This window comes from Dicentrarchus labrax, unplaced genomic scaffold (assembly GCF_905237075.1).
Source record: "Dicentrarchus labrax unplaced genomic scaffold, dlabrax2021, whole genome shotgun sequence".
Lineage (NCBI taxonomy): Eukaryota > Metazoa > Chordata > Actinopteri > Moronidae > Dicentrarchus > Dicentrarchus labrax.
Window position 1 is genome coordinate 3,809,077 of NW_026136720.1, and position 26,992 is coordinate 3,836,068.

Consider the following 26,992-nt stretch of genomic DNA (forward strand, 5'->3'; position numbering starts at 1 on the left):
TTTGAAATGGACTGCGATACATTACGCCTCAGTAAAACTAAAATACTGCACAATTACACAAAGAGAAACCGAAGTATCAGGAGGAGGTTTGGATGCCTCTGTTACACCATTTCTCTCAAAATATATCCTCCCTTTACTTTCATAACGTCACAGAAGTGAAGGTCAGGGGAGGACATGTCACCAGAGGGCTGTCTGTCTGTCCTTTCAGATTGTTCAAACAGCTCAAATACTATCAAAAGTTTCCACAATGTTGATGTATCTTGTTGCCTGCGTGCTCCCGTTAAGTCCAGAAGCAACTGATTAGGAAAATGCATCATGTGAGCGCAATTTAACCTAAAATAGTAAAGCTCTGCAAACTGCATTTTGACCCCCACTAGGATTCGCCAAAGCTTTATAGGGAGTTGTGAGGCCTTTTTGAGTTTAAGGCGTGTTTGAAAACTTTAAAAAAAAAAACATACACTGTAGGCCGATATCTCAGCATTTGGTTCACTATTGTGAAAAAAAAGTTAATTTAAAGTAAATTAAGTAAAAAAAAAGAAGCATTTTAAGTGTGTATGATTGTTTAAAATGATTAAAAAAATACATAATACAGACAGAGAACTGTATAAAAAGTTCTCTAAACAGAAAATAATTTGCACAAGATTAATCCAAATCCCTCGTTTTACACAACCTTTCAAACTCCTTTACTGAAGTTACTGAGTTCCCTATTCGGGTTCACTGTACAGTTTTGAATTTAATAGTCTTAGAAATCACCTTCCCTCAAGGAAATTCCAGCAGCTTACAAAACACAAAAAAAAAAATAAGAACAAGAATAAAATAAAATAAATGCAGAGAACTGTATAGAGGATAAATATAGATAAATATAAAGGACTGTATATGACATTAGCAGAAATTAGAAGTTAAATTAAATTATTGCACTTAAGCGGTGGATTAATATGAAATATCCCTAAAACATGTGACTTAGTTAACTCAATAATAAAACACTTTAAAGGCTTAAACTCCCTGAACAACTACCAGAGCCCTGCAACAAGCAGCGCCTCCCCGCCACCGCCAGAGGGCGGCGCTGCACAGGTTTCGGCTGTAGTGTGGTTTTATTGGGGGGGGGGCTCTCTGGTGCACAGCTGCACACTCTCACTCCACTTTATCCAAACTGCACACACACACACACACACACACACACACACACACACACACTCATCTCACACTTCATCTTCATCCGCGCGGTTGATGGCGTAAGAATATAGGTCCGTGTGCGCGGTGTGTGTGTTTTTGTTGACGGGTTTGTTTGTTTGTTTGTTTGTTTGTTTGTTTGTTTTTCTCACGTCGACAGATAAACATCTCGTGAGGAGCACGCTCGATAAAGTAAACTGTCGTGTTTTGATGACGCCACCACCGGGACTTTCCGGATACGTCACTCGGGGCTTCCGAGGTTCTTCAGCGAGCCCTGTTGTTGTGTTGTCCATGTCGGCAGCGGGTCGTTAAGGCGGGCATTAACGTCGTTTAATACGCCCCGAGAGAGACCATGACAACGCCAGAGGCTCCCAGCGGCGCCGCAGCGGTTGTCTATTGAGACGTCGTCGTGAGGAGCGACGGTTCCGACCCAGAGGCGGAATGTCAACAACGCGGCCCCTCCTCGGAATGAGGCGAGTCACCGAGCTAACGTACCCGGAGCAGCCGAGCAGCAGGCTCCCCGCGTCGGCCGCCAGGAGCAGCAGCAGCCGCCGCCGCCGCCGCCGCCGGACCCCCCCACCGTGGACGAGTTCACCGTGCTGGAGGATAAAGAAGAGGAGCTGAAGTGCGCCAAGCCTCGAGTGGAGCAGGTTTTTAAAGTAACGTTCACCATCATCGGTCTGTTGGACCACACGGGACAGCCGCACGGTGGCAAAACATCCCGGCAGATATGGCTGCAGCTCCGGGGGAACAGAGAGGACGTGTCGAAGGCGAAGGTGAGCTCCTTGTTGTTGTTGTTGTTGTGTTGTTTGTGTTAATGAACGATGAGAGCACCGTGCGGGGGCAGCAGGTGTATCTGATTGGCGCCAGTCTCTGCTCTTTCACCCAGATATCCCCTTTAGAGCTGGGGCACAGCGGCTCTCTGGGTCTCACATCTGGGCTCAGGTGTTTCTTTTGGCTGTAAAAGGTTAAAAGTGTATTTATTTAAAAGGGATTTAAAACCCACCTCTCTTTATAGATCTCCTTGTTTGTTTTCTTTTAATTTATCCTTTCCCTCCTTTGTTTTATCTTCCTTTTATTTTGTTGTTACATGCTCTCTATGTTTGTGTTTTTGTGTTTATTTGTTGTTTTGGAAAGCACTTTGGATCTCTGTGTCATAAAAGGTGCTATATAAATAAAGTTTTACGTATTTATCAGTACCAGTACTTACATACAAGCTCATTTTTTAATCTGCTGTCTCTGGCAAATATAAAATATTAAAAAGAAAACATACATTAACACGGAGCAAATCAGAAAAGCACAGAAGGACAATGAGTATAAATGTAATTCTGAAGTTGTAGTTAAAGCTAAACAAGAGGACGAGTTACGATTAAATGTACCATTTAATTTTAATAAAAGATAAAAATGTTAAATGTTAAGTTTGAGGTGGAGTTTTTGAGAATCAATCCAATATCATAAAAGTACACACATATTGCTGTATCTTTAGATGAATGTGTCTTTCGTACTCAGTCGTACAAGCAGACATAATATCACCAACTCCCAATTTAGATCAGATAGGCTGTGAAAGTAACAGTAGTCATAACGTTACCCGAGTTATCAACCCCGACACTGACATTGTGCTCGTCTCGTCAAGAATGTCATGACATTTTATTTCGTCTGTTTTATTGTCACTTGGCCAACAGTTGGCGAGGAAGCCACCGAGAGAGAGAGAGAGAGAGAGAGAGAGAGCGAGATATATCTATATCTATATAATAAACACAGTCAGAACGGTCTCAGACAGCTCACTTCAGGACAGACGTTTGGGGGTGTTACACCATCTACTCCTCTAACTGTATCTGTGATTTGTTGCATTTTGTATGACTCTAAATACCAGTACTTTTTTAAAAAACATAGATGTTGGGTTGATGTATGGTATTATTGCATATTGTGATAAAAAAAAATCCTACATTTCTTCACACGTTTTGACTTGAAAAAGCTGTCTAGTTCACTGATTTATTTTAAACAAGGGGACGAGGGGGAGCTCGCATCTCTCCAGTTATTCCTTCCCTGTTGTATCCCCCAGGAAAAAAAGGTTAAACCGGATGTGTGGAAATATATTCCAAAATACAGAACCAGGAGATGAGGTGTGCCTATCTGTAATGCAACAAATATGTGTGTTTGTGAACCTAAAGTAAAGTGATTGAGGTACGTTTCAGTAGGTATGTTTAATGATTATCGTGATTTTATATCCCCCCCCCAGCTACTTCAGAATATGTTTTATTAGTTCATGGCTGTTGGACATTGAAATATAGGCACCAGGCGGTTTGTTACACAACATTTTATACAGTTGTGTGAAATAAAAAACTGACTTAATGTGTTGGGTGTGCGATTAGGGGACAGAATTGGAGGCTGAATCACTATCCAGTACAGTCACAATAAGAGTGGTATCATGTGACAGGGCCAGTCTGTGGGAGGTTACGTTACTGACAATCTAAAGTACATCGTGAGGTGGAAGAACGTGCATTATTAATACTTTCAGTTTAACAGATAACTGAACCGAGATAAAGCATTATGTAACAAAAGGTGTGTTGTCTTTTTAGCAACATTTAAATGTCAAGCAGTGATCACACAGTAGACAGGTTGACAGTTCAGTTGTCTGTAATGTGGGAAGCAAACATAATGGATCAATATTATTGCTGTAGTTTTTTGTACATACCAGTCACAAATTTCAGCATTTTGAAAAATATATTTAGTCATTTAGGGGAGGCACAATATATGGTACAGCATTTTTCTCTTCTCATGACGAGGACAGTTATGTTGTACTAGTATCAGTTACACAACTCCTACTTTTCTGGCCACAAACTACCGTAATGTAAGATCTTTGAGTCCTGGGGGATGTCCTTAAGGGAAGTTTTGGTGTTTGCTGACTTATTATAGAACCGTATCTGATCTCTAGATACATATGAAGTGTGTACGCAATATTCCTTTATGTCTGAGCAGTGTTTCCTCTAGGATTTTTTTTAGCAGTGGGGGCAGGCCCCCCCACGTGTGATGATTCTTTTGGTTATTGATTTAAAAACAAGCCTAACTACCTTATGTGACCTCCTTTAGGTGTGTGGATAACTTCACGGGGGGCAGTATACCTTCTCAGTCTAGTAAAGAAGACAAACTCCCTCAAAAAAACATCAAATTGTTGGACACTGTCAACTGGAATGAACCATCAATTGACATTAGATTATACACCACACATATAGCATGCAAAACAGCTGTCAACATCTGCAGCATTTATTTATTCCTGTGTCATTTCCCCATACATGAGCATTGTTCACACTTCTGCATCTTGTGTCACGAGTCTCTCTGTCGTGCGTAAGTTGCTCCCCCCTGTAACCAGCTGTTCCAAGCTCTGCCAGTCAACCGAGAATGTGATGTGGAAACGGTAATTTCATCATTTCTTTCAGCCCATGGTAACTGGGCTCCTGCATAACCAAGTCAAATTGGAGCCCCTTGTAGTTTGGGAAATTACGGCCAATTATTCCCATAAGAACCTTTCTTGTGATGCAGTTTCACAAGAGAGAACTGCTGCACGTGATTGGAAATAAGAATCAGGGCTTTCCACGAGGATATGGCGTTGCCAGATACGGGGGGTCTGAGGGGGATGCGCCCCTGAAGAAAAGTTTTGGCTGTAAAAGCCGAAATTTGGTGGCTGATTTCCACTAAAACGCTGTGAGACGATCCAGTATCGGCAAGTCAGCAAAGTACAGCAGTCTGCTGATGATGTCATCTTTTGGTTTGTAGTGTATTTAGTCTTAAACAGGGAGGGGCAGTTACAGCAAGTGATGCGAGTCGGTCTCAGACGGCCTCTGTGTTAAATGAAATAGAAAGTATGTTGTCAGATAGTTTCTGTCCAGTCAGTCACACTACTGTACTTCCTATATTGGTTTGATGACCTGAATGTTGATTCCTGAAAGCGTAACTCTAATGACTTATGACTTTAATAACCACAGGTATTTGCATCTTGTTTGAACGGTGGCTTTTATTTGACTCATTTTAATTTCTATGTGCCAATAGACTGATATCGACCTGAATTCAGCTCTTTTCTTTCATTATTTCAGCACCTCTTTGGACAGATGTGACTGCCTGTCTATGTGCACGGATGTTTGATATAGTAGTTGTGATGAAAGCCGTTGGCTCATGGATGAACAGAAATAAGATATTCCATCAAAGACGCAGTGACAGTTTCTTTTAGTGGATGAACCGGTATACCGGTTTTCATTTCCTGTATGATTTCCTGAATCAGAATTTCCTGAATGTGTCATAATGCCGCCATGCTGTCGCATACCGGAATCAATATCTGTAACTCAGTTGTTTCTTGTGCAATCAAACATTTGAGAAATACTTGGAATACTTTTGTACTTTGGTAAAGCAAGCGGTGTTAAAGATGTTGACATAGCTTTAAGTTCTGCTTTTACTACATTGCAGTTGGCACAATAAAAACAGTTTACATTCACATTCCTTCCTATATTGAATCATTACATGGACCCATTCAGATGTTTTTATATTTGATGTGCTCCTGACAGTAGAACCTCTACCTACTGGAAATCCCTGCTCATTTTATTGGTGGTTTGATTTTAAAAGCCACACCGAAATATGTGCGATCTGGTATCCTTTCAAGTCTGACATCCTTTCTTTCTCTCCCACTGCGTCACTGTTGAGTCATCTTACGTTCTCAGCGTACTTAGTTTTTCACACATTAACGCTAAAGAAATGTGACACAGTATCTGTAAGGAAGCCACCACGCCCACCTGCAGCTGATTCATCCGAGCATTGCCCTTAGCCAAGAGATTCCCTGAATCAATGACAAGTGTTTAGTTTCAGCACGTGTCAAGCTCTGCTGCTCTACGGCCAGGGCAGGGGCAGGATGGTACATTAAAATATATATCTGAATTTTAGAGCATGTGTCACACAAGAGCCCTGTCCTGCCTTCTGTAGTTTTTACCAGATCATTTTTGGTTGCTAGTGTGTGCTTTTGCTGTGCTTTTGTAAAAGGCCACATCTATTTTTTACTGCTTTCTTCCTTTTTTACAAATTTCCCAGAGTTTGTTTGTCAAGCTGCAAAAAGCAGTTCCCGTCACAGAAAGTAGTAACAGTTAATTAATGACACTGCTGTTCACAGACATGCTTAAACTGTTTTCTTCCCCTTGCCTGGCAGGAGTATGTTCGAGGACTCTGCGACCCCGAGCTGCAGAAAGAGGAGTGGTATCCAGTGGACATGCACTGTATTTTTGCTGGTGCCCGGGGCCTCTTCCTGGACAGGCTCATACGGGACACAAGTGCTGAAGTTCTGGTGCCTGAGCCCGGCCGCCTGCGGTTGTTGGGCAGGGCTGAACCCGTAGTGATGGCCCAGAGCAGAGTTCAGCAATTCGTAGCACTATTCCAGGTAGAGGCACTAATAATCTGAATTAAGTAATGTTATTACACACCAGTTTAGTCTGTAACACACAGACGAACATCGCACCTCGCGAACCTGAGAGCTTTAGAGGCAGAGGACTGTACATTTTGACTGTAAATCTAGTATTTATATATAAGAGAAGGCTTTACAGCAACTTTCTTAGTCACACTAAAAACTTTAAAATATTCCAAAGTAGAGCTGAAACTTGATTGATCGGTAACTGATTAATCGTGTAGTCAATCAACAGCAAATTAATGGCCCATTTGCTCCTTCTCTTCATCTTATATCATAGTAAATGTGGACTTTGGACTGTTGGTGGGACAAATGAAACTTTTTTAAGACATAACCATGAGCCAATTGCGATGAAAATGTCCAACATGAATGAACCATATGATTAATCATTTAATGTGCAGATTAGTCAATAATGTAAATAGCTGCTTCCTATTTAAAAGAATAATATTTTACATCTATGTGTGTGTTTGTATCCAGGAAAAACGAAGTCTACCAAGTGACAGAGAGCCTGCAGTGAAACGAGCTTTCAAGTCCTTTGTGGAGGAACGGGATGATAAATACACTATGGAGCTTCTCCTGCTGCCCAGTGCCCTGAAGGAAGAGTTACTGGGGCTGGCTCATAGCCCCACTACCACAAACACATTCTCCCTGGTTAGTGTACACCTCTTTTTAAAAAAAAAATGGTTTATCACAGTACAGCATAACCACTGTGTGCCTTTTGGGCAATGGCCTGTGAGATTTTTAGGCTAATTTCTTTATCATTCTACACCAGGTTGTACAGCAGAATGCAAGCTGTGGTCCCTTTTATGCCACACACAAAACAAAACACAATATTATTTATGGTGGAGGATGAACTGGGGAGTCTGAGTCCAAGGAAAGAAGCTGCTCTGGAGTCTGGTGACCCAGCTGCATTTATGGCGTTTGGCATTAGGATGTAGTAAAGAAAGGACATCTTTACATAGTAAGTGTCTTGGGTACATGCATTGGAGTGACGTATCTCACCCTGACGGAAGTGAATTGACTTTCTACTCTTTATCTGTGAAGTAGGCGAGTACCCAAGGGTAGGCCTGAAAGAGATACAAGTATTTTTTAAAGGACCAGTGTGTAGGATTTAGTGGCAGCTAGTGGTGTAGTTGCAACTCCTTCGCTTCACTCTCACCTTCCAAGCATGAAGAGCGTGACTATGGTGATAGCGCTTCTCAATTTCAAGTGATTATACACTAACTGACACTAATACGTGCACAGAATGTGAGATTTCACTAATATATTAAAAGTCCAAGATATCTGTGTGGGCGGGGTTGACTTCTGCATATAAAAATGTGTGTGTGCGCTCACTGGAGGTGCATTTTGGAAATATTCAGATTTTGCTGTAAAATTTAAATTTTGGCAGCGACGAAGTTAGAGAATTAACAAGCCGAGTATTTAAAGAATCCCCGGTCGGAGGAGGAAGAACTGCACAGAACAAGTGAGGATTTGGCTTAAATGAAGCTCACACCGCAGGAGAAGGAGCTGCTGATGTAACAGCCACCACCATGCCCGCAGCAACTCAGGCAACCTCCTACTCCAGAGCCACACACACACCATCACAGTTGTCTTCCCTGGATGAGCCACTCACCCAACCTGTACTGGGACCATTTCCCAAACTGTCATCTCAGGAAAATCCTTTTTTTTTTTTGTCCGGACGATGACATGATAAATTCTAGTGAATAGAGCACAATTACACAACATGCAGTCTTTTGTTAGGTCTGTGGGCATTTTCCAGAGGCTGGACTTGCAGGAACTGGATTTAGTGACTGGATATTGACAGGAATAGATGCTCCAAACATGCAACTACGTTATCTAAATTGGCAAAGCAAAGCCGTGGGCCACAGCGACATGGCACTGTAATAAACCAAATTCATTGTGATGCTAGGAATATGGAGTTTACAGAGAGAAACTCGGCATGTTCAAGTGGCATTTGGTTATTGATATACTGTGCACCAAACAAAACATTCCACTCAGAGGACACATGGAGACAGAATGGCTCTAAATCGAGGGAACTTTTTGGAGTTTTGGAAAATACGACCCTGAAGTCGAGAGCCAGGTTACACCGCTCGAACCATTGAAATGGCACTATTATGAGCCCAGACATACAGACTGAACTGGATGGTAGTGCAGACTGATGAATGCAAAGATAAGTGGTTGCTGTGTGTGTGTTCCCTAGATAAAAGATGGAGTGATAAAAGAGAGGGCTGTTGGGTTTGTCAGAGCAGCTGACATGTCAGCAGAGGGAATTTCACAGAGGATTCTCAAAGTGCTTAACACACTGGATTTGGACCCGGCTCTCTGCATGGGTTTCTGCTCTGACGGTCCTTCAGTTGTGACGGGAAATGGAGGAAGGACGGGTGTCGTTTAAACAAAGTCTCACTCTCCTTTATTTGATCCCAGTGGCAAAAGGACTGCAGTCTTCAGCGTTATCTATAAAACAGTCTGATTGAAAACCTCAAGACTGACTGTCCAGAGATAACACTGAAAGAGGAGCTGTTGATGTCACGGGTTCACAGCAGCAGAGCGTGCCAGTGAAGCTGACTGTGTTGTTAAAAGTACGACAATCATCGAGCATCAAGTGCAACAGCTATGTACAACAGATGTGGAACAGTATTCTGGACAGGCATATCTCAAGAAGACACATGTGGGCTTATGCAGGCTGCGGCGTCCTTTCTGAAAAATAGAGAAGTCGTATGGCGTGTCAGAGTCAAAAGCCAAACTCACTGAGCAGCTGAAACACAAAATAAAATTGGGGAATGTCCCACCTGTTCTTCTGTTATGTGTGTACTTGACAGTTGCCCCCAAGATGTATCCCGAGAATAAATTTACTCATAAGGGTCGTGCCAGTCTTCCAATGACATCTTACAGTGTGGGGAGATTAAAACGCTTCTCCGGTCATCAGTGAGCAGCACTGTCTGAGCAACTTGACTTTACTGTCATTGCAATGAAATCACCTCCATATTCACCCCCACAACCCACAACCCACAACCCACCCATGGTAAAATGAATACTGTGGTCATTAATAATGGATATGATGCGGTCACTGGCGTTTTAAGATTGCTGACTTGTTAGTCACTATGTATTAACAGAAATAAGTGATCTGCTTCATAATCTGAGCTATCAGTTTTTACTTTGAGAGCTTATCACTACCAGGTGCTATAGAGCCTATTGTGTCAATAATGTTGATTTAAAAAAAAAAAGAAGAAATGTTTAACTTTCTTTTGTTGTTTTCTGGTTTGGTATAGCGGAGACTATAAGAACAGAGACTTTGAAAAACAAAAAATAATACCTAGGACGATCCAGTTTTTTTCCAGCCCTGTCCAAACGTCTGCCTACGCCACTGCTGTGAAGGCCTGTTTGTCCTTGGCTGCAGGATACCTTTTATATTAGTCACAACAAGGCAGGTTTGTTTGTTCCTGTCCCACAGAAAAACACTCCTCTCAAAGAACTCAACATTTCTTAAATGAAACAAAGCTTGTGACATGTATTTCTGAAAGCTGACATTTTACTCTCTTTGTTATAACCTGATCAATGAATATGTTAATTATAGGCTGTTTTACAGGGTGGATAAACATAAAGCTCTATTTAAATCAGCCCATCACAGAAATATATGATATTATCATGTAACTGTACCGTTTTTGTTGTGCTTCTTTCAGTTGCTTTGACAGTAGGTTTCATTTTAACTTGCAACGTTCCAACCCTTCAGTGTGAATTGATTAAACTTGCAAACGTTCAGAAGTTTATAAAAGCTTCTTTGTGTTACTTTCCCACTGTTACTTTTATGCATTTAGCAGCTGTTCTAATTCAGAGCAACTTATGAAGCAGCAGTAGAGTTGAAGTCAGATCATTTTGGCAGCCGTGCAGAAAGTAGAAGAGAGGATTTATGCCTCTTTATCTGTGACACAAACTCTGGTTTTGGTAAGGAGAACCATGTAGTGCACACAGGGAAGTACAATATAAATAATGATCGAGACAAGTGTTCATTTTTCAGGGGAATTTTTACTGTACTTTCTCAATTGTGGTTATTAAAGTGATTGTCTTTGTGTTTCCTCTCTCAGGCTCAGCTCAACCAGACACTGCATCCCAGCATGGCAGAGGTCGACCAGGACCGCTCACAGAGTAGCACCCCTGTGACGGAGCTCTCCAACCGCATCCTGGACACCAGCTTTGAGGAGAGAGGGACCGGAGCGGCGTCTGTTGGCGGAGGCGGTAAAGCAGGAGGAGCGATAGGCTTGGGTCCAGAGGCCGTCCTGCTCAATGGCACTCGGCCCTCTCACAAGCGGCGCTCGTCTGAGAGCGAGACTCGGGACACAAAGAGACAGTACTCTCTGGAGCGGAGGGAAGAGTCGCCGGAGAGAGCGAGAGAGCGGGAGCGGGAGCGACAGAAGGACAGAGAAGGCCGGGGGGCCAGTAGCAGCTGTAGATCCAAAACCCCCTCTGCTTCATCGTCCCTCTCCTCTTCAGCAAAAGCAAACACAGTAGTCGGACCGATCATGTTGGACTCTAATGAAGGAGTCTTAGATGACGGGGAGACAGTCAGCCCAGAAACCAACCTCCGTTGCTTGGTCAATTTCTTCAGGTAAAGGTCATAATAGCTGAGGAAGTAATGCGAGCCAAGTAGTGGTCGTTTGTCAAGTAGAACTTTAGTGATTTGTATCAGGTTGTACAGGGTTTCCGATAAAGGATGAACTTATTGTTTGTGTTTTTTCTTGTATGTTAAAGGAAAGGTTCACATTTTTCTGTAATTGTTCCTCCTGTCCACACTGGCTGTGAAAGATGTACCTCCTTAATGTGATTTCAATGTAAGAGATGGGGATCAAAATCCATAGTCCAAAATCCATTCTGATGTTCACCTGAAGCTTCAGCAGACAGATGCTGATGTCTTTGTAGGACATTTTATTTGTGTTCCTGGACAGTGTTTCCTTGCTGAGCAACAGTGGTGGGATAGAATATAGATAATAAAATGAGGGAGTTTTGTACTAAAAAGACTTTTAAGTTTGCTTGAGTTGTCCACCTCAGACTGCTGAGACCTCATATTAACTTTGGCTGAAATTTACACCACAAAATATGGAACTGCCCCCCCCCCCCTCTGTTACATTGGAAACGCATTGAAATTGGATAACAGCTTTAAATGTTGCGATCCTATCCTTTACCTCTGCAACACTTCTCTTACTGCCTTACTGCCTCACTTCCTTCTGCCTTCTCTTACTGAAACATTCTTTGAAACTCAATTTCTTCAGAACCATGGGCTACCAGCAGGAAGTGGTGGAGCGTGTTGTCAAGGACACGGGACAGACCGAGGATACCTTCCTCGTTCTGGAGAAAATCGTTGAGGAAACCAAGCGTTGTGAAGAGGGGTCAAAGGGAGGGGTAAAAGAAAGACTGAACTCTGTGCGCTCCCCAGACACTCCATCCTCATCGTCGTCGTCGTCCTCCTCCTCCTCCTCCTCCTCCTCTACGATCCCTCGATTCCCTCGAGAGATGGAGCATGAGCTGAGCAGGGCGTTCGTAGACCCGGGCAGGTCCAAAGAGAACATTAAGCCCAACCAGCATGGAGGCAGTAGTAACGGTCTGGGGCACCGGAGGCAGTGCAGCGGCAGCGAGACCAGCACTCAACAGGTACTTTTTACTTTTTAATAAGACATTTAAATTTAATATAGCCCCACGGACCTTGAGGTGACAGAGCTAATCTCCAATTGTAAGTACTTTGCTAAGTGTGAAGTTTGAAATAAGAATAAAGATGAAATTATAGAGCAATATAGTCTAGATGTAGACTGAGTTGCTCTTTGATACATTTCAGATAGTGATACATTTTTATCCATATAAGTCTGCTGTTAATATACCTGTGTGACCTGCCCAGATAAAGTCTATGTATGGTTAACACTGTCACCTCATTTACATCTCTCATATCTCAACTCCCATGACACATAAAGTCTGCTTCTCCCCATTTTATCTTCATGATGATTTCTTCATTTTAAAAAAACATTTCCAATAAATCGCTTCGTACCTTGTGACTCATCTGACTGGATCTTAAATATTGTTTTTGTTATCTCATCACATTTTACACCTCATTTCATTGCTCATTTCGGCAGCAGGCCTCAAGTTTATCAGTGAATCACCTCACCTATAGTTCGACAATGTGGATGAATTTATTATCGTCAGAATCATAAGACATCGCGTTCATATTGATGAAGACTATCTGTTAACAAATATATGGTTTATATGTAAAAGTATGATTTAAAAAATTCAATTTTCAAATGATGAGACAACAGAATTGTCTAATGCATGCTGGTTTACTCCCAAAATAAGAAAATTACAAAAACAATCTCATTTCAGGCCATCACTATCAAGAGGAGTTCTAGTGCTCAAGGAGGAGCAGGAAACTACGAGGTTATTACCATTGATGATGACGACGATATCATCCCCACAAATACCAAAACAGCCGATAGTAGGACGTCCCGGATGATGAAAGTGGCACACCTGGACACCCAGTCGGGATCCAGGACAGACTACTTGGCGCGGGGAGGGGGCAGCGTCTCCCAGAGGGACTACCTGTCGAGAGGTGGGACCCAGACTTTGGGAGGATCAGTGAAAGTTGAGAGTGTGACAGCGCTGCGCAGCACGCCTCAGTGGTATACTGCCACCACCACGTCATTAGCTTTGACCCCCAGTGTAGGTATTACCTTAAAGCCCCGCCCTCCACTCATACATGTGTTTTGCATATTGTTACTTCACTTTTGTCCTCCGCTGTGCAGATTGATGCGTGTGCAAAGTTTGACACAAGAAGACTGTTTTCACATTCATCTGCTGAAGGAGGAAAGTTTCTCTGTGCTCAGCTTAAATCTGAGTTTAAGACATTTAACTACGAAATCATTTGTGACACTAGTTTGAAAGCCAGTCATGGTGCAATGTGCAACTTACACAAGTGTGGTGTGGAAACCTGAAGCCTCCAGTGCACATACAATGACAATGGACTTTACAGTGAAGTAGGAGACATCTTGTGTCTAAATAGAGAGAGAGATTTATTAATCCCTGTGGGTTAATTCAGGTATCCAGGAGCTCAGACTGTTACAAATATATACATTTAAATTAAAAAACAGACGGTAGTAACGGGTTAAAAACAGGCAAAGAATAAATGAATAAATAAGATAGAATAAATAAGATCCTTGATGGAGGCAGGGTAGGTAGGGAGAGAGGGAGAGATCAAGAGTAGTTAAACCTGTGAACTGAAACATATTTGCATATTTATATGCAATGAGTGAGTGTAGGTGTAGTTTTAAGAATTTTTCTGAATGATAATCAAAAAGACATCACAGACGATATGATTCAAAGCATAAAGAGTATTTCTGTATGTCTGAAAATATGTCTGGAGGCATTTTGCTGCAGTGTTACGGGTGTTAACTTCCTACTCTCTTGCTGAATTTGGGAATTTGGATATCCTGGGTAAGTCTGGGAGTTTGACAAGCAGCAGTCATAGAATTATTTCACAATTAGTGAGTTTTAGCTCATATAGCTAACGATGAATCATTTGTGGTTGTCGACTAGATGTTAGAAGAATCACTCCTGGATGAAACCGATGATAATAAAGCAAAGAGCCACAGAGAGGAATTGTAGTATCAACTGATCAACTAGGAATGGAAGGATCTATCATGAGACGGTTAAATCATGATACAAATATGGGTAGATTGAAATGAGTGAGCTCAACCGTGGCATCAAGGCACAAAGACATCAGTTCCACTTCACAAAAGGAAATATGCATTGTTTGTTGCGATAAGCGTGCCCACTCATGGCGAGGACTTTGATGTCTGTTGTGCTGATTCCTGTCATGAATCACCACCCCGTCTTTCTGTTGTTTTACTCATCTTTTTTATTATTATTGTCCTCCCCAGTCAGCTCAGACTATCAGCCGGCCCGCAGCCTCTCCCTATCAGACCATCGGCCACATGGGGTTCCATGGGATCGGAGCGAGGACTCCCCCTGCGAACGACCCCCCGCCGCCCCCCGTCACCGGTTTGGCTCGTTTCCATCAGTCGCTGAGGACCCCCTACACTCTGAAGCTGCCCAATGAGCCGGGACGGCAGGACCTCAGACACATCATCATAGATGGCAGCAACGTGGCTATGGCGTGAGTCTGCAACACACACACACACACACACACACACACACACACACACACATACACACACATACAACACACACACACACACACACACACACACACATAACACTTTTCATACCAGACAGGACTATCCACACAAATTATTCTTCCAAAGTTCAAAGGAATTATTTATCAGAAATAATGTTGTGTCATGGAAGTTGCACACCACTGAGAAACGGCAACTAAGAACCAGGCAAACAGGCAAACATGCAAATAATGTCTCTACGATTTGAGAGATTCAGCGCATCTCATACAGAGCAAAGTGTTGCCCTGGAGTTTTATCTGCTCTCTCTCATCTGTGCACTCGGGGCACTTATCACTCTTTTTGATCAGGTGTCACTGAGCATTCGCAGTTGGGGGATTTCTAGTTTATTTTTGCGTGTCTGCAGTGCACATAATATTAGCTCAGCTCAGAGGATATTGGTGTCGCTTGTACTTTTACACTCAGTTTCCTCCATTGAGAGCATTGTTTCTGTAAAATCGAAACAAAAATTCTAATAAATTTGACCCTGATGTGTGGGATCGTACCATGCATACATTATTTACAGTAATAATGTTCATTTATTTATTTGCATATTTGGACTTAACAACCTTTATCTTATTATTTTAACCTGTTTATATTTTGTTGATACCAATGCCATTATCAGTTCTACTTATCAGCCCTATCCTTTATTGATTCCTGATCATTTTTCTGCATTGAAAAGGGTTAGGGTTAGGACTAGACAGGTTCTTGGCATCAACACAACATGTTTTATTATCAATCTATCCATCCATCCATCCATCCATCCATCCATCTATCCATCTATCTAAGTCTAAACACAGTTTGACGTCATTATTTTACAATGCACGACTATCACTATCCATATAAGGAATTAACATACTTAGAAGCATACAATTCTGATGGATCGGACAACCTGGTGAAGGGAACCGGTTCTCGACTCCCGTTCCTAATAACAGTATTTTTGGAGATGAGCACCTGTCAACTGTTGGTGAAAATCGATAACAGGGAAACAGTTTACTGCTGAATATCTGGATGGGTATTAAAGCACATGATGACTCCTAGGGTGGGGCCTGTAACCATAGCAATGGCAAGACTAGAGGGAGTTTACCTGCACTCTAACTATTACCAGTGTTTCAGTCATCACTTCCCCTGAACATTATAAAGACAGAATACCAGGTAAACAGTGTTAAATTACTGCATCTTCCGACTCAGCGTTTCTTACTGGACTCCACACCTGTAGTGCACGCACCACGTTTTTCCTTTTACACATGAAGCCATCACCCTTCCCATCAATATCATCACCATCATCAGTTCTGGTCGCACACACACACACATTCAGTCGTACTCTCAAACTAAACAAACCATCTGTTACAGTGCGTAGGTCGCAGCTACAACCTTTATTGTGTGGGCGCACCAAAACTAGTCCTACGCATCCACGTAATGTTGTTACTCATCTGTGTGTGTGTGTGTGTGTGTGTGTGTGTGTGTGTGTGTGTGTGTGTGTGTGTGTGTGTGTGTGTGTGTGTGTGTGTGTGTGTGTGTCCGCGCCCGGCAGTACGAAAAAGCAGTTGTAAAAACATGATATTGATGAGCGGGGGTGTTATACGGGGGTGTTTTTGAGAAGGAGGCCTTTTCTAGTAAAATCAGTATTTGCAGTTTCTGTGTTATCCAGAAATTGTGCAACAGAGAAGGACCGTATGAGAAGGGATGACGCGCCATGTAATTGTTTTTTGGTTTCCTTTTTCCCCTTCACTCTCTCGGCTGATGTGTCGTAACAGTCTGCATCCTGGATGACCTTGTCTTGACTTCTCACTTTTGCAACCACTTCCTTTCACGTTCTGTCTTTCTCCCTTTTCCCTCTCGCCCTCCCTTCTCCCCCTCGCCCTCCCTTCCTCCTCACCAGGCCTGTGCCTAAACAAAAAAGCACGGATCACCGCTGACTCAGCATCGTCATGCAGGATCAAAGACGGCAAAGTTTTGTTTTTAAAATCCACGGTACCCACCCTCTTTTACTCTGTATGAACAGGCAACACCTGGATCTTTGAATCCAGTTGTTTGTTATTATAACCATTGATGGGTTTATAATGACGTGCAGATTTTAGGATCAGTGTGCGGTTACATGAAACCCTTAGGCCAGTGGTTCCCGACCTTTTTCCTTAAGGGATCAGTAAACTGACTAACCCCTGACTGAGTGGAATATTTTATGGATATTTCCTGTTGTAGCGTAACAATAGCCGTACAGAACAAGCAGTGAACACAATAACTGCAGGTAGTTTGTATAAAACGAGTGATTTTGGTGAAGTTTTATCAGATTATTTCCTGTGCATATTATATATATATATTGATCTTTTCCTGATATTTCTAGGTACTTTTTATACAATTCTGTCTGTAATATGTATTTTCTTTATTTATAACAATCCTACATACTTAATGGGCTTCTTCTTTGACAAATTGAATGTTTTCTTCTCCATAAGGCGTGTCCATTGTTTGATTTAAGTCTGAAGTCTGTTTGTTTTAACTGCGTACTTTTCCAGGACGAGAGAATGAAGTGCTGTGAATAGCTTGTGTTCGGGTCTTCAAGTTTTAGATCTTAAATAATAACTTACAACAATTACAATTTCATTTTATTTTCTTTACAGAAATGACAGAAATGCTATGAAATATAGGCCTAGCAACTTTGTAGCTAGCTACCCAAATGTAAACGTATGGCTTATCAGCGTTATATAGCCCATACAGCATCATTTTATTTAAACCCACCAGTTTTTGTCGATGCTGGTTATGTCTTTTCTCGTGTTATGGCTGGGGTACATCTACTTAGGGCTTCGTGCTTTCCAACAGTGAAGCGTTACCATGGTAGCCAAAGTCCTCATGTGCTGTATTATGATAGTAACTACTACTGTAAAAGCCTTAGTCTAAATAGTCGGGCAAGGAAACAACCTAGGAGCTCAGGAAAATATTCAGCCCAAAGGACAAACGTAAGTGTGGAACTCCAGGTAGTTCATGCAGCCGGGCCCAGGATATGTTGTGATCCTCAGAGAGGTTTTTAGGTTATGTAAACGTATTCTGATGAGCGCTGAGATGTTTTCCCTCATCGGGTTACGTCCACGTCTCCACGGTGATTTTACTGGTTGCATAATCTCTTCCTGCTGTGGTGTCATTCGTCGCTTTCTCTTTCAGCAGCCGCTGGAACTTCCCTTGAGTTTGCATTGTGGCTCTCACCACAACCTGAAAAGGATCTTGTTCTATATTGTGTCTCTCTGTCTGTCTGTGTGGTCTACCTTGTGTGTGTCACAGTTTGTAATCACTTACATGTACTGTGCAAGTACATCAGATGAGTGTTCCACTCTGTTTAAACACTTCAGTACTTCAGCCATCCAAAGGTAAACTGAGAAACTTCATAATAGAAAATGATATTACCCTCTGGTTTCTTCTCATTTATCATCAACCTGAGAGATTGTTGTCGGTGTTTTAATATGGATTCCCGTTGAGGTCAGTACTGTTTGTGGATCGTTCGTCCACATTCAGCTGTAGCTTAACAGGCTAACGTTGGCTTATTGCATCACTTTGTGTGCGAGGGGTCCCACGCAACTTCTTTCTTTTTGTTTGGCCGGACCTTCGGTCACTGTTCTGGAGACCTGCTAAATATGTTGTGTCAGACCACTGTGTTTGCCTTGCGTCTGTGCTGTGCTGCAGCTCACGTGAGGCCAGATTGTTGAGTAACCCAGTGCGGAGGGGAGTTACCAGCAGAGGCATGCACGACGGAAAAAGAAAAGAGAATGAACAGAAGCTCCATTCATTAAGTGTAGAATAGTTTTTTATGAGAAAGCAGTTTGTTAAATCCTCTTCCAGCACTCGTCTGACCTTTTTGATTCATCCTACCACCTAGAGGTGCTTCTAGTCTAAGCCTAGAGTTGTATTCCATCACCATGAAAATGTGAACAATCATTTAGAAAACCAGGGTATTGTGGAAACTAGGGCTGACCGATTAATCATATTTTCATCGTCATCGTGATACGAAGACCGCCTGAAATGTGTACGAACGGGTACAGAAACCAGGTATTAAACGGGTGAAAGAGAGTCCGCGGTGGAGACAAAGAAGTGAAGTTAACTCTAAAATTACTTTATGAATCCACATGTTCACCAACATGTAGAGGAGCGACATCCACTATGTTTTACACAAGCAATAGTGAATTGTTACAAACCAAAACGAAAGCTGTCTTTTATCTTAGTTTGCCTCAGATCTAAAAATCTGCCAAATGTTTGTTTTAAACTGAGCTACTGTCACATCAGAAGAGGACAGAGTTGACAGAGATGTCGGGAATATGGTTTATTTTATTGACATTTTATATTTTTATATATTATAGTAACTTTGTTGTTGTAAACGTTACTGTTGCTGCTACAGATACATAGCTATATTTAAAATATTAATTTCTTATCCAAGTCATCGCCGAGTGGCAGCCATGTTTTTCTGCCGCCAAGTGGTTACATAACTCCTCTACTGCAACTGGAATTTCAGATTAGGGACACAGAGTCAAACATTTCCCCTGAAAATAACCCTGTGTACACCTAGATTCCCCCAGCATAAAAGTAGGTTGAATGTCTGCTCTGTTTATCCTGACCTCACGAAGGGTTTGGAGGCCTAGAATTTCCTTTAGCACAAACACCTGAGAGCGTCAAATAATAAAATACCAAAATGCTCTGATAAAAATAAATAAAACATTTAAAAATAAGTCATTTCTGAGGATGCCAGCGGTGTTTTTGGTCTGTGGCTAGCAGCAGCAGCAGCAGCTTCCTGCTCGCAGGGAGTTTCTCATCTCTGTTGGTGTTTGTTGTTTGTGTTGTTTTGTGGTTTTCTGTCCTAGCTACGCATTTGTTGCATTACAGCTGTCTGACGTGCACGTACAGACCATGCACGTCATCACCAACAATCTGTGTCAGCTGATGGTGTGACATGTAGTGTATGAGTGCTATTTTGTACAGGGGGCCCTTTTAAAAATAATTCCCAGGTTTGTCATTGCCTCTCTTGCCATGGAAACCAGTCAAGACTAGTTTGGCATTCAGTGCTGTCCTGCTAATATTTGAAATATTCTTTAAAATGATTCTGGTTTGTTTCTTATTCTGATTCTCTATTGCTCAGAGGTGCTATTAGAGCAGACTAATAGCATACTAGTGCCCTCAGCTTACACAGGCCTCTGCAGTCAGATCTCAGACGGTTCCAATTTGAAAAGGAGGAAAAAAGCTGAGGAAAAGAGAGGTTGTATGTAGCCTTTCTTCTCCTCAGCTTTTTTCCTGCTTTTCAACTTCTTCTGTCAGGTCATGCCACTTGAAACCTTTAGTGCAGTGATAGAAAGATATTTGAACCACTTTGTATCAGTCAGTGGCTGATTTTTTTTTTTTATCTGCATCTCCTCACTGTGTCCCTCTTCTTCTTTTTGTCTCTCCAGACACGGTCTTCATCGGTTCTTTTCCTGTCGAGGAATAGCGCTGGCTGTGGAGACGTTTTGGAGGCGGGGCCACAGGGAGATCACCGTATTTGTCCCTCAGTGGCGTCAGAAGAGAGACCGACTCACAACAGGTACTTTTTTTTTATACACACACTGTGTCCAATTAAAACTATACACTTATAACCTCATAGTCATAAATTTAGTGTTTAGGTACAGAGCCAAATCTGTCCTCATACAGTCTTTAACATGTTACTCGGTCCAGTTTAAAATGGAAATGGCTTATTAAATGATATATTATTTCATTCCAAGAGTCCCGGTAATACAAACTAGAACATTTAAAAGTTTTGAATCAACTTTTCAGAAATGAGTGTGTTTTCTTTTCTTATTTCCATTTGATTGTCATGTAATATGAATTTAATTGTCGTCATTTTATCACAGAGCAACATTTTCTAAACCAACTCGAGGACCTGAGACTGCTCTCCTTCACTCCCTCCAGAGAGGTCTGCGGCCAGAGGATATCCTCACATGACGACAGGTACACACACACACACACACACACACACACACACACACACACACACACACTATGATTAAAGCAGACATCTTTCAGGAGAGAGTCCACCTGTCATGAATTCTTTATATCTAGACAGCGGTAAGTGGCAGACAAAGTGTTGCAGTCATAGAGCAGTGGGGGAAACACATGCTTCCTCAGAGCCGGGTATTGAACCACTTGGTTATCTCTGGGCATTTTGGTTCCATTGTGAACTTATCTCCTCCTACGCAACTATCTAACCCTGTGTCCATTACTCTCACCCTACTCATCACCAGCTACAGTCATACTATAGTTTCATAATAGAAATGAGTAAGCTCACTAACCAGAGGACTCATCCGACAGATGTCTGGTAAAATGTGGCGTGTTATGATTTATTTTTATTTTATTTTATTTTCAAGGCCTGGTTGTGAGTTTTGAAAGCCAGATCTTAAAGAGAAACTTTGGTATTTTTCAGCCCTGGGCCTTATTTTCCATGTTTTTGTGTCTAAATAATTAATGGGGGCAACAATTTTTGAAACTGGGCCATTAGTGTGCCACAGAACGGGCTGCAGTGTAATCCTTTGGTGCAATTCCTGACATTAGTTTGGATCTAAACTCTTTAAAACACCAAAGTCACACAATAACACAAACAAACCAACCTATCAGTGCGCAGGTAGATCAGCAACTCACATGTCCTGTGAGGTAAAATGAAATGAAAATGTTTTTGTCAGTGGAGTCTGGTGGCTTTGAATAGGGCAATGTAACAGCTGTTTCTTTTCTAAAAGGGATCTTACTCTTTAACTAAAAGCTCTGTCTTTGTCCATAATGTTGTCAGACACTTGAACTAACAATCTGAGCCTGTCTGTGGCAGAAACAAGCACTTTCTGTGAAGTTTTTGTAGCTGCCTTCTACAGCAGTCTCGCTGAATAGACCTTTTTCACAGCAGCCATTTCGACATGAAACCACAGAACAGTAGGGTAAACACAGGTGTCACCAGTGATTCTAAGGCTCTGTTTAGTGTAGCAGAGCCTTTCAGGTGAGTCGGCATGCACAAATAGCAGCACCCTGACTCTGTTTGACCTGAATGGAAGTGAACCATATTGGTAACGCCTGTGTTTACCTTGTTGTTTGATGTCAAAGTCTGTCCTATTGGTTCAAGGACAGACTTTGACATAAACCCCCATTAATCACTGAGAAAGAAAAGGCTCCAGGTTGGAAAATATCTTTAAAAGCAGCTATACCAAATTAAAACTCATCCTGACTCAGCATAAAAGGTGTTCCTCTACCAGTGGATTCCCCCCCTCCCAAATGTGGGCTGTGAAAGAGCTTCTGACCTTTGAACTTGGAAAATCCTCAGTGTCTGATCCTCACTCGCTCTCTCTCTCTCTCTCTCTCTCTCTCTCTCTCTCTCTCTCTCTCTCAGGTTCCTGCTCCACTTGGCAGAAAAGACTGACGGGATCATCGTAACCAATGACAACCTGAGGGACTTTGTCGACACCTCGGACACCTGGCGCAAGATCATTCAAGAGAGGTGATTGTGTGCTCTGTGTACACAGCTCAGCCGTTCACTCACTTGTTCCATTACCCAACCTGTTGGTGGAAAATCCAGCGCGGCTGACTGCCAGCTGGACGACACACGTTAAGGATGTAGTTTTAATTTACTGCGCTTGAAAGAGGAAACAACAGAACCTGACAATTAACACTCACTCTGAAGCATTGTTAGACTTCTGGTGTGTGCAATTATTGCTAATAAATTATTTGATTTAAAATAAAATGATCAAAACTAATGGATACAAAAAAACTATATATAAATATATAAATATCTCATATTTTTAAGACCACAATAAAATTACCTAGCTGACGTTTTGCAGGTTTGTTGTGATTTTACATACTTTTTTTTATAAAAATTTCATATTGTTAATACAATTATAGCAACTCACTACCAAGGTTGTTATAGTTTACTAAAAACTAAAACTAGATGTTATTATTTAAATGAACTGAAATAAGAAATACATTTTTTTTAAAAAGATATCGTGTACAAAAATTACAATTAAATATAGGAAATGTCTTTTCAAATTTGTCAACACAAGTTTGACAAAAACCCCAAATTATAATAACAAAACACTAAAAGGAACACTGAAACTAATAAAAACTCAACATTTTTTAAGAATAATGACTAAACTGAAACAAATAGATAACTCTATTATCCAAAAAATTATAATAACTGCTCAGTACGACTTTATTAGAATAATAGTGTGTACAATAAAATCCATCAGTTAAATGAATGACTTCTTTTTGACTAATAATAATGAAGAAAGTTTGGATTGTTGTCTTTTAAAGCAAAGATTTAGAACCTGTCCTCCTTAAAGTTACTGTGTGTTACCTGTGTGATGCTATACGCTGGTTGGCACCATCCACACAGCCTGCAGCTGCACTCTCCCTGGCACCCTGTCTCACTCCTCCAGAGGAAGAGTCATGTTTAAAACTGCAACTGTAGGATGATGAAGCAGTAACAAGGAACTTTTATTTTGTCTGGATTGTGGCGGCCCCTGTGGACAAAAGTGGTAGTGTATCTACTGCCTCATTTCTAGAATTTAAGGGGAATCTGAGAGAATAACTATATATGAACAGCCAATGGTCTTCTTTATTTATATAGGTCATATAGAGGCATGTGTATTAAAGTGAGACTGTTTCATAATTAGTTAAAACTCATTGTAGAAGGTTTAGTTTGTAGAATTCACCAGTAATCATAATGACTTTAATACAGTACCGCACTAAAACTGCACACTGAAGGTCCAGAACTCACATACAGAGACTTTCAGAGCCGATGCTTTTAATTTGGTAGGTAAATGTGAGCAGTAGACAGACATAGTCTGTTAGAACAGGTTTTCATACTGTGCCCTTACTCTCTAAAGCCAGAATTGATTTATTTCACTTTATGAAATAGTCACATTTCTTTCCTTTTCACCAACAGGTTGCTTCAGTTTACTTTTGTGGAGGACCACTTCATGATCCCTGATGACCCTCTGGGGAGAAACGGGCCACATCTGGACATGTTTCTGCGTAAAGACGGCAGGTATGTTTCTCCTGCAGGTGTGTGTCAGCTTCACAAAGATAAAAAACACAAAGATTCTTATATTGAGCTGATTATACACTAATGAAAACATAGCTATGAATATTATATTCCATTTCTGCCAATAGATAGGGAGCAATGGTTTCTCTTACTTTGCCTCCTGGACTTACTGTATCTTAATGATCGAGTCCCATTGGAGGAATCTGAGGCCGTGTTAAAACTCCCTGTAACTGAGAAATTGAACTTCCTTATTTCAGCTGATTTCAGCTGGTTTCAGTCCTTTCCTCGTGTGTGTGATGATTGATTTCACTGTCAGTTGTGTTTTTATTTTTTGGTTCAATTAACAATGTTACACACTGGACCTTTAGGAAAAGAAAAAAGGATGTTTGTTGGCTCCAGACAGGAATGAATGGGAATTATATTTGTATATTCCTTTTTTTTTTTTTTTAAACATTTGAAAGAATACTTACTCAAAGTCACCCAACATGTAGTAGTAGCAGTAAATGTAATCTCCCCCCCCCCCTCTCTTTCTTTCCCTTTTAGGAGGGCTCCAATCACCCCTCCCCCTCTGAGACCCCCCAGACCTGCGGCCGTCCTCCCAGCAGCAAGAGCCGGTCTACGTCCAGGCCCTCCACTCGGCTCCCCGCAGCCAGGCCCCAACGCCCGGCCCCCTCCCTCCCTGATGCCCCACCCCACCACACACTGGCCCCACTCGGGTCCTCCCGAATGGCACCCGCCCCGCCGTTCCCCCTCCCCCTCGCCCTCGCCCCCTCCCCAGCGATCGCCGGGGGAGACGTCGGAGCTGAAACGAAAGCTGTACGACATCTTCCCCGACCAGAAGCAACGGATCGACCGCATCCTCAGCGACAACCCGTACATGAGAGACCTGAACGCCCTGTCTGGGCTGCTGCTGGGATAAACAGGCACAGCAACGAGAATCAGCAACACACACACACACACACACACACACACCCTCGCAAGAATAAACGTATACGTGTCAGCATAAAACTAATTTATTTTATCATTTCTTCCAGCCCGGAGGACATGCAAAGTTTGTTTTTAAATATTATTTTACAGAAAGACTGTCAGCCAGCTGCTAACGGCTAAAATGTATGTCTGATGTATGATCAGTTTCTCTGTCCCGCCTCTTTTGCTTTCACATTAAGATTAAGTTGAACAAACACTGGTGTCTACAGCAGCTACATGTTACACAAATGCCATCATCATCATCATCATCATCATTACCATCATCATCATCATCATCATCATCATCATCATCATCATCATCATCATCGTCGTAGCTCGGTGCCAACAGTCCACAGGGGGTCTTTGGGGACCGGCGCTGGGAGGAAACGTTTTGGACCAAGAGCATTGAACTGGTCACATGTGAGTGAGGCACAGAACCTTGGTTTACCGTCAGACTCCAACACGTCTACGGTTCCACACGCTGACCGGTTCTGCATGTTTTGTTTTTTTTGTTGTTGTTGTTTTTTTTTTAAACTCACTCACACTCATCCTGGTCTGTAACAGCGAGTCCACCGCGGGGTCGTATCGGGGTTTTGAACTCAGTGACGGTGACAGTGTACTTTCAGAAAGCATGATAATATCACTAGCTTCAGCATCATAAAGTCTCTGTTAATGGCCGTTCATGTTGGACATTAAGAGCCACGGTTTAATAGACGGCTTTAATTTCACATTTCACATTAAAAGCACGAGGAAGGTCAGTATGCTGAGGCTGTATAGACGAGCAGTTCTGGCTGTGTAGTCTCATTATTTCAGATTCTGCTCGCTGTGTGTGTGTGCATACAGCACTGCCCATCTCCTTCCCCTCACAATGCTGCCTGTGGATCCTGGCCTCCGCTCCACATTCACATCCAGATGAGGCTTTTAAACAAATCCTTTCTAAAATGTTAAAACAAAAACTAACAACATATTAAAGAAGGAGCCTTCTTTTTTTAGTCAAATAAAGTTTTTTTGTTTTTTTTTAAGATTGCTCACATTAATAAGCCCCCTCTCGTAGCTCTGTGTCGTTTCTAATACACGCTTCATGAGTGACCTCTGACCGGCTGTGGAAGAACTCAGGTGCTGAAAGTGAATTTGCTGCTCTGTGAGGAGAGTTCCCGACATTAGTGGTTCCATTTAAAGTGTTCTAACGGAGGACGCAGTCACCACTTCTGCTTCCCGCCGTTGTTTTCTGTTCTGAGTTGAGTTGGAAGTTATCCGCCTCGGTTTGTAGGCGACACATTTGTCCATCCGGCTGTGGATGGAAACACTACAAGAGTTTGAGTTAAACGGCCCCGCTCACATTAGAAATCACACACCGTACGTTCGCTCGCCAGAAAACTAAAGACGACAGACTTTACTTTTGTAATTAGTGTTAAATAGACAAATTTAATGCACTGAAGGTAAGTGGTGGTGTAGTGAGTAAATCAATGAGAGCTTATGTTTTTTTTTTACTCATACACCCAGAGAATGTGGGCCGCAGCTTGCATATTTGATGTGCATCTGAGTTTTGTAAGATATAATTCCTTGTAATAAAAGAATATCTGCACAAAAACTTTACAAGGTGTCAAAAAATAAGTTTTGTTCGTATTTGCGCTGTTGTTGTTGTGAGGATTACTGAAGGATTTCTTTCTCTTTGGTTGTATTATAATTATTATAATCCTTTTTGTGTATATCCATTTCTTTTTGTAAATACCAGCGTTTTTGGCTACAGTGCACATATGGTTTTATGTATGTTGAAAAATGAAATAAATGCGGCAGTCCCCATAAAACTTTATGGCTGTACAGTCTTTACAGTTTTTTTTTTTTTTACCTGCTCTCTCGTCCACAGACTGTTTCCTCTGGAATCAACTGTTCAGAGGCAGCGTTACTGTGACGGCCAAAGGTTCAGTTAGTTCAGAGAGGAAGAGGAGAGCTTTGATACAGCTCTTCTGTCTGTACAGTGTCATTATTACCCAGGTACATGTTAGTGAGTGAGCTTTAGAGATGCTGCTAGTTGCATTTTATTAACCTTTGGATGCATCCAGGCTAACTGTTTCCAGTCTTTATGCTAAGCTATGCTAACAGCTTCGTATTTATCATACAGGCCTAAAAAGCGGTCAGGTCAGCAAGAAAGCAAATAATCCCCAAATACTTCACTTTCCT

General features: G+C 41.9%; 1 protein-coding gene across 1 annotated transcript; it reads left to right on the top strand.

The window, feature by feature from the left end:
* The first annotated feature begins 1,173 nt into the window (after positions 1-1,173).
* Positions 1,174-26,624, top strand: n4bp1 (nedd4 binding protein 1). The gene is given in 15 exon segments (XM_051381007.1): positions 1,174-1,713; positions 1,716-1,946; positions 6,359-6,586; positions 7,088-7,261; positions 10,696-11,216; positions 11,878-12,256; positions 12,974-13,309; positions 14,527-14,762; positions 20,241-20,371; positions 20,679-20,775; positions 22,196-22,303; positions 23,747-23,848; positions 24,389-24,419; positions 24,421-24,508; positions 24,511-26,624. Coding segments are annotated over 15 exon segments (3,018 nt in total). The 5' UTR covers positions 1,174-1,611; the 3' UTR covers positions 24,765-26,624.
* The last annotated feature ends 368 nt before the right edge of the window (positions 26,625-26,992 follow it).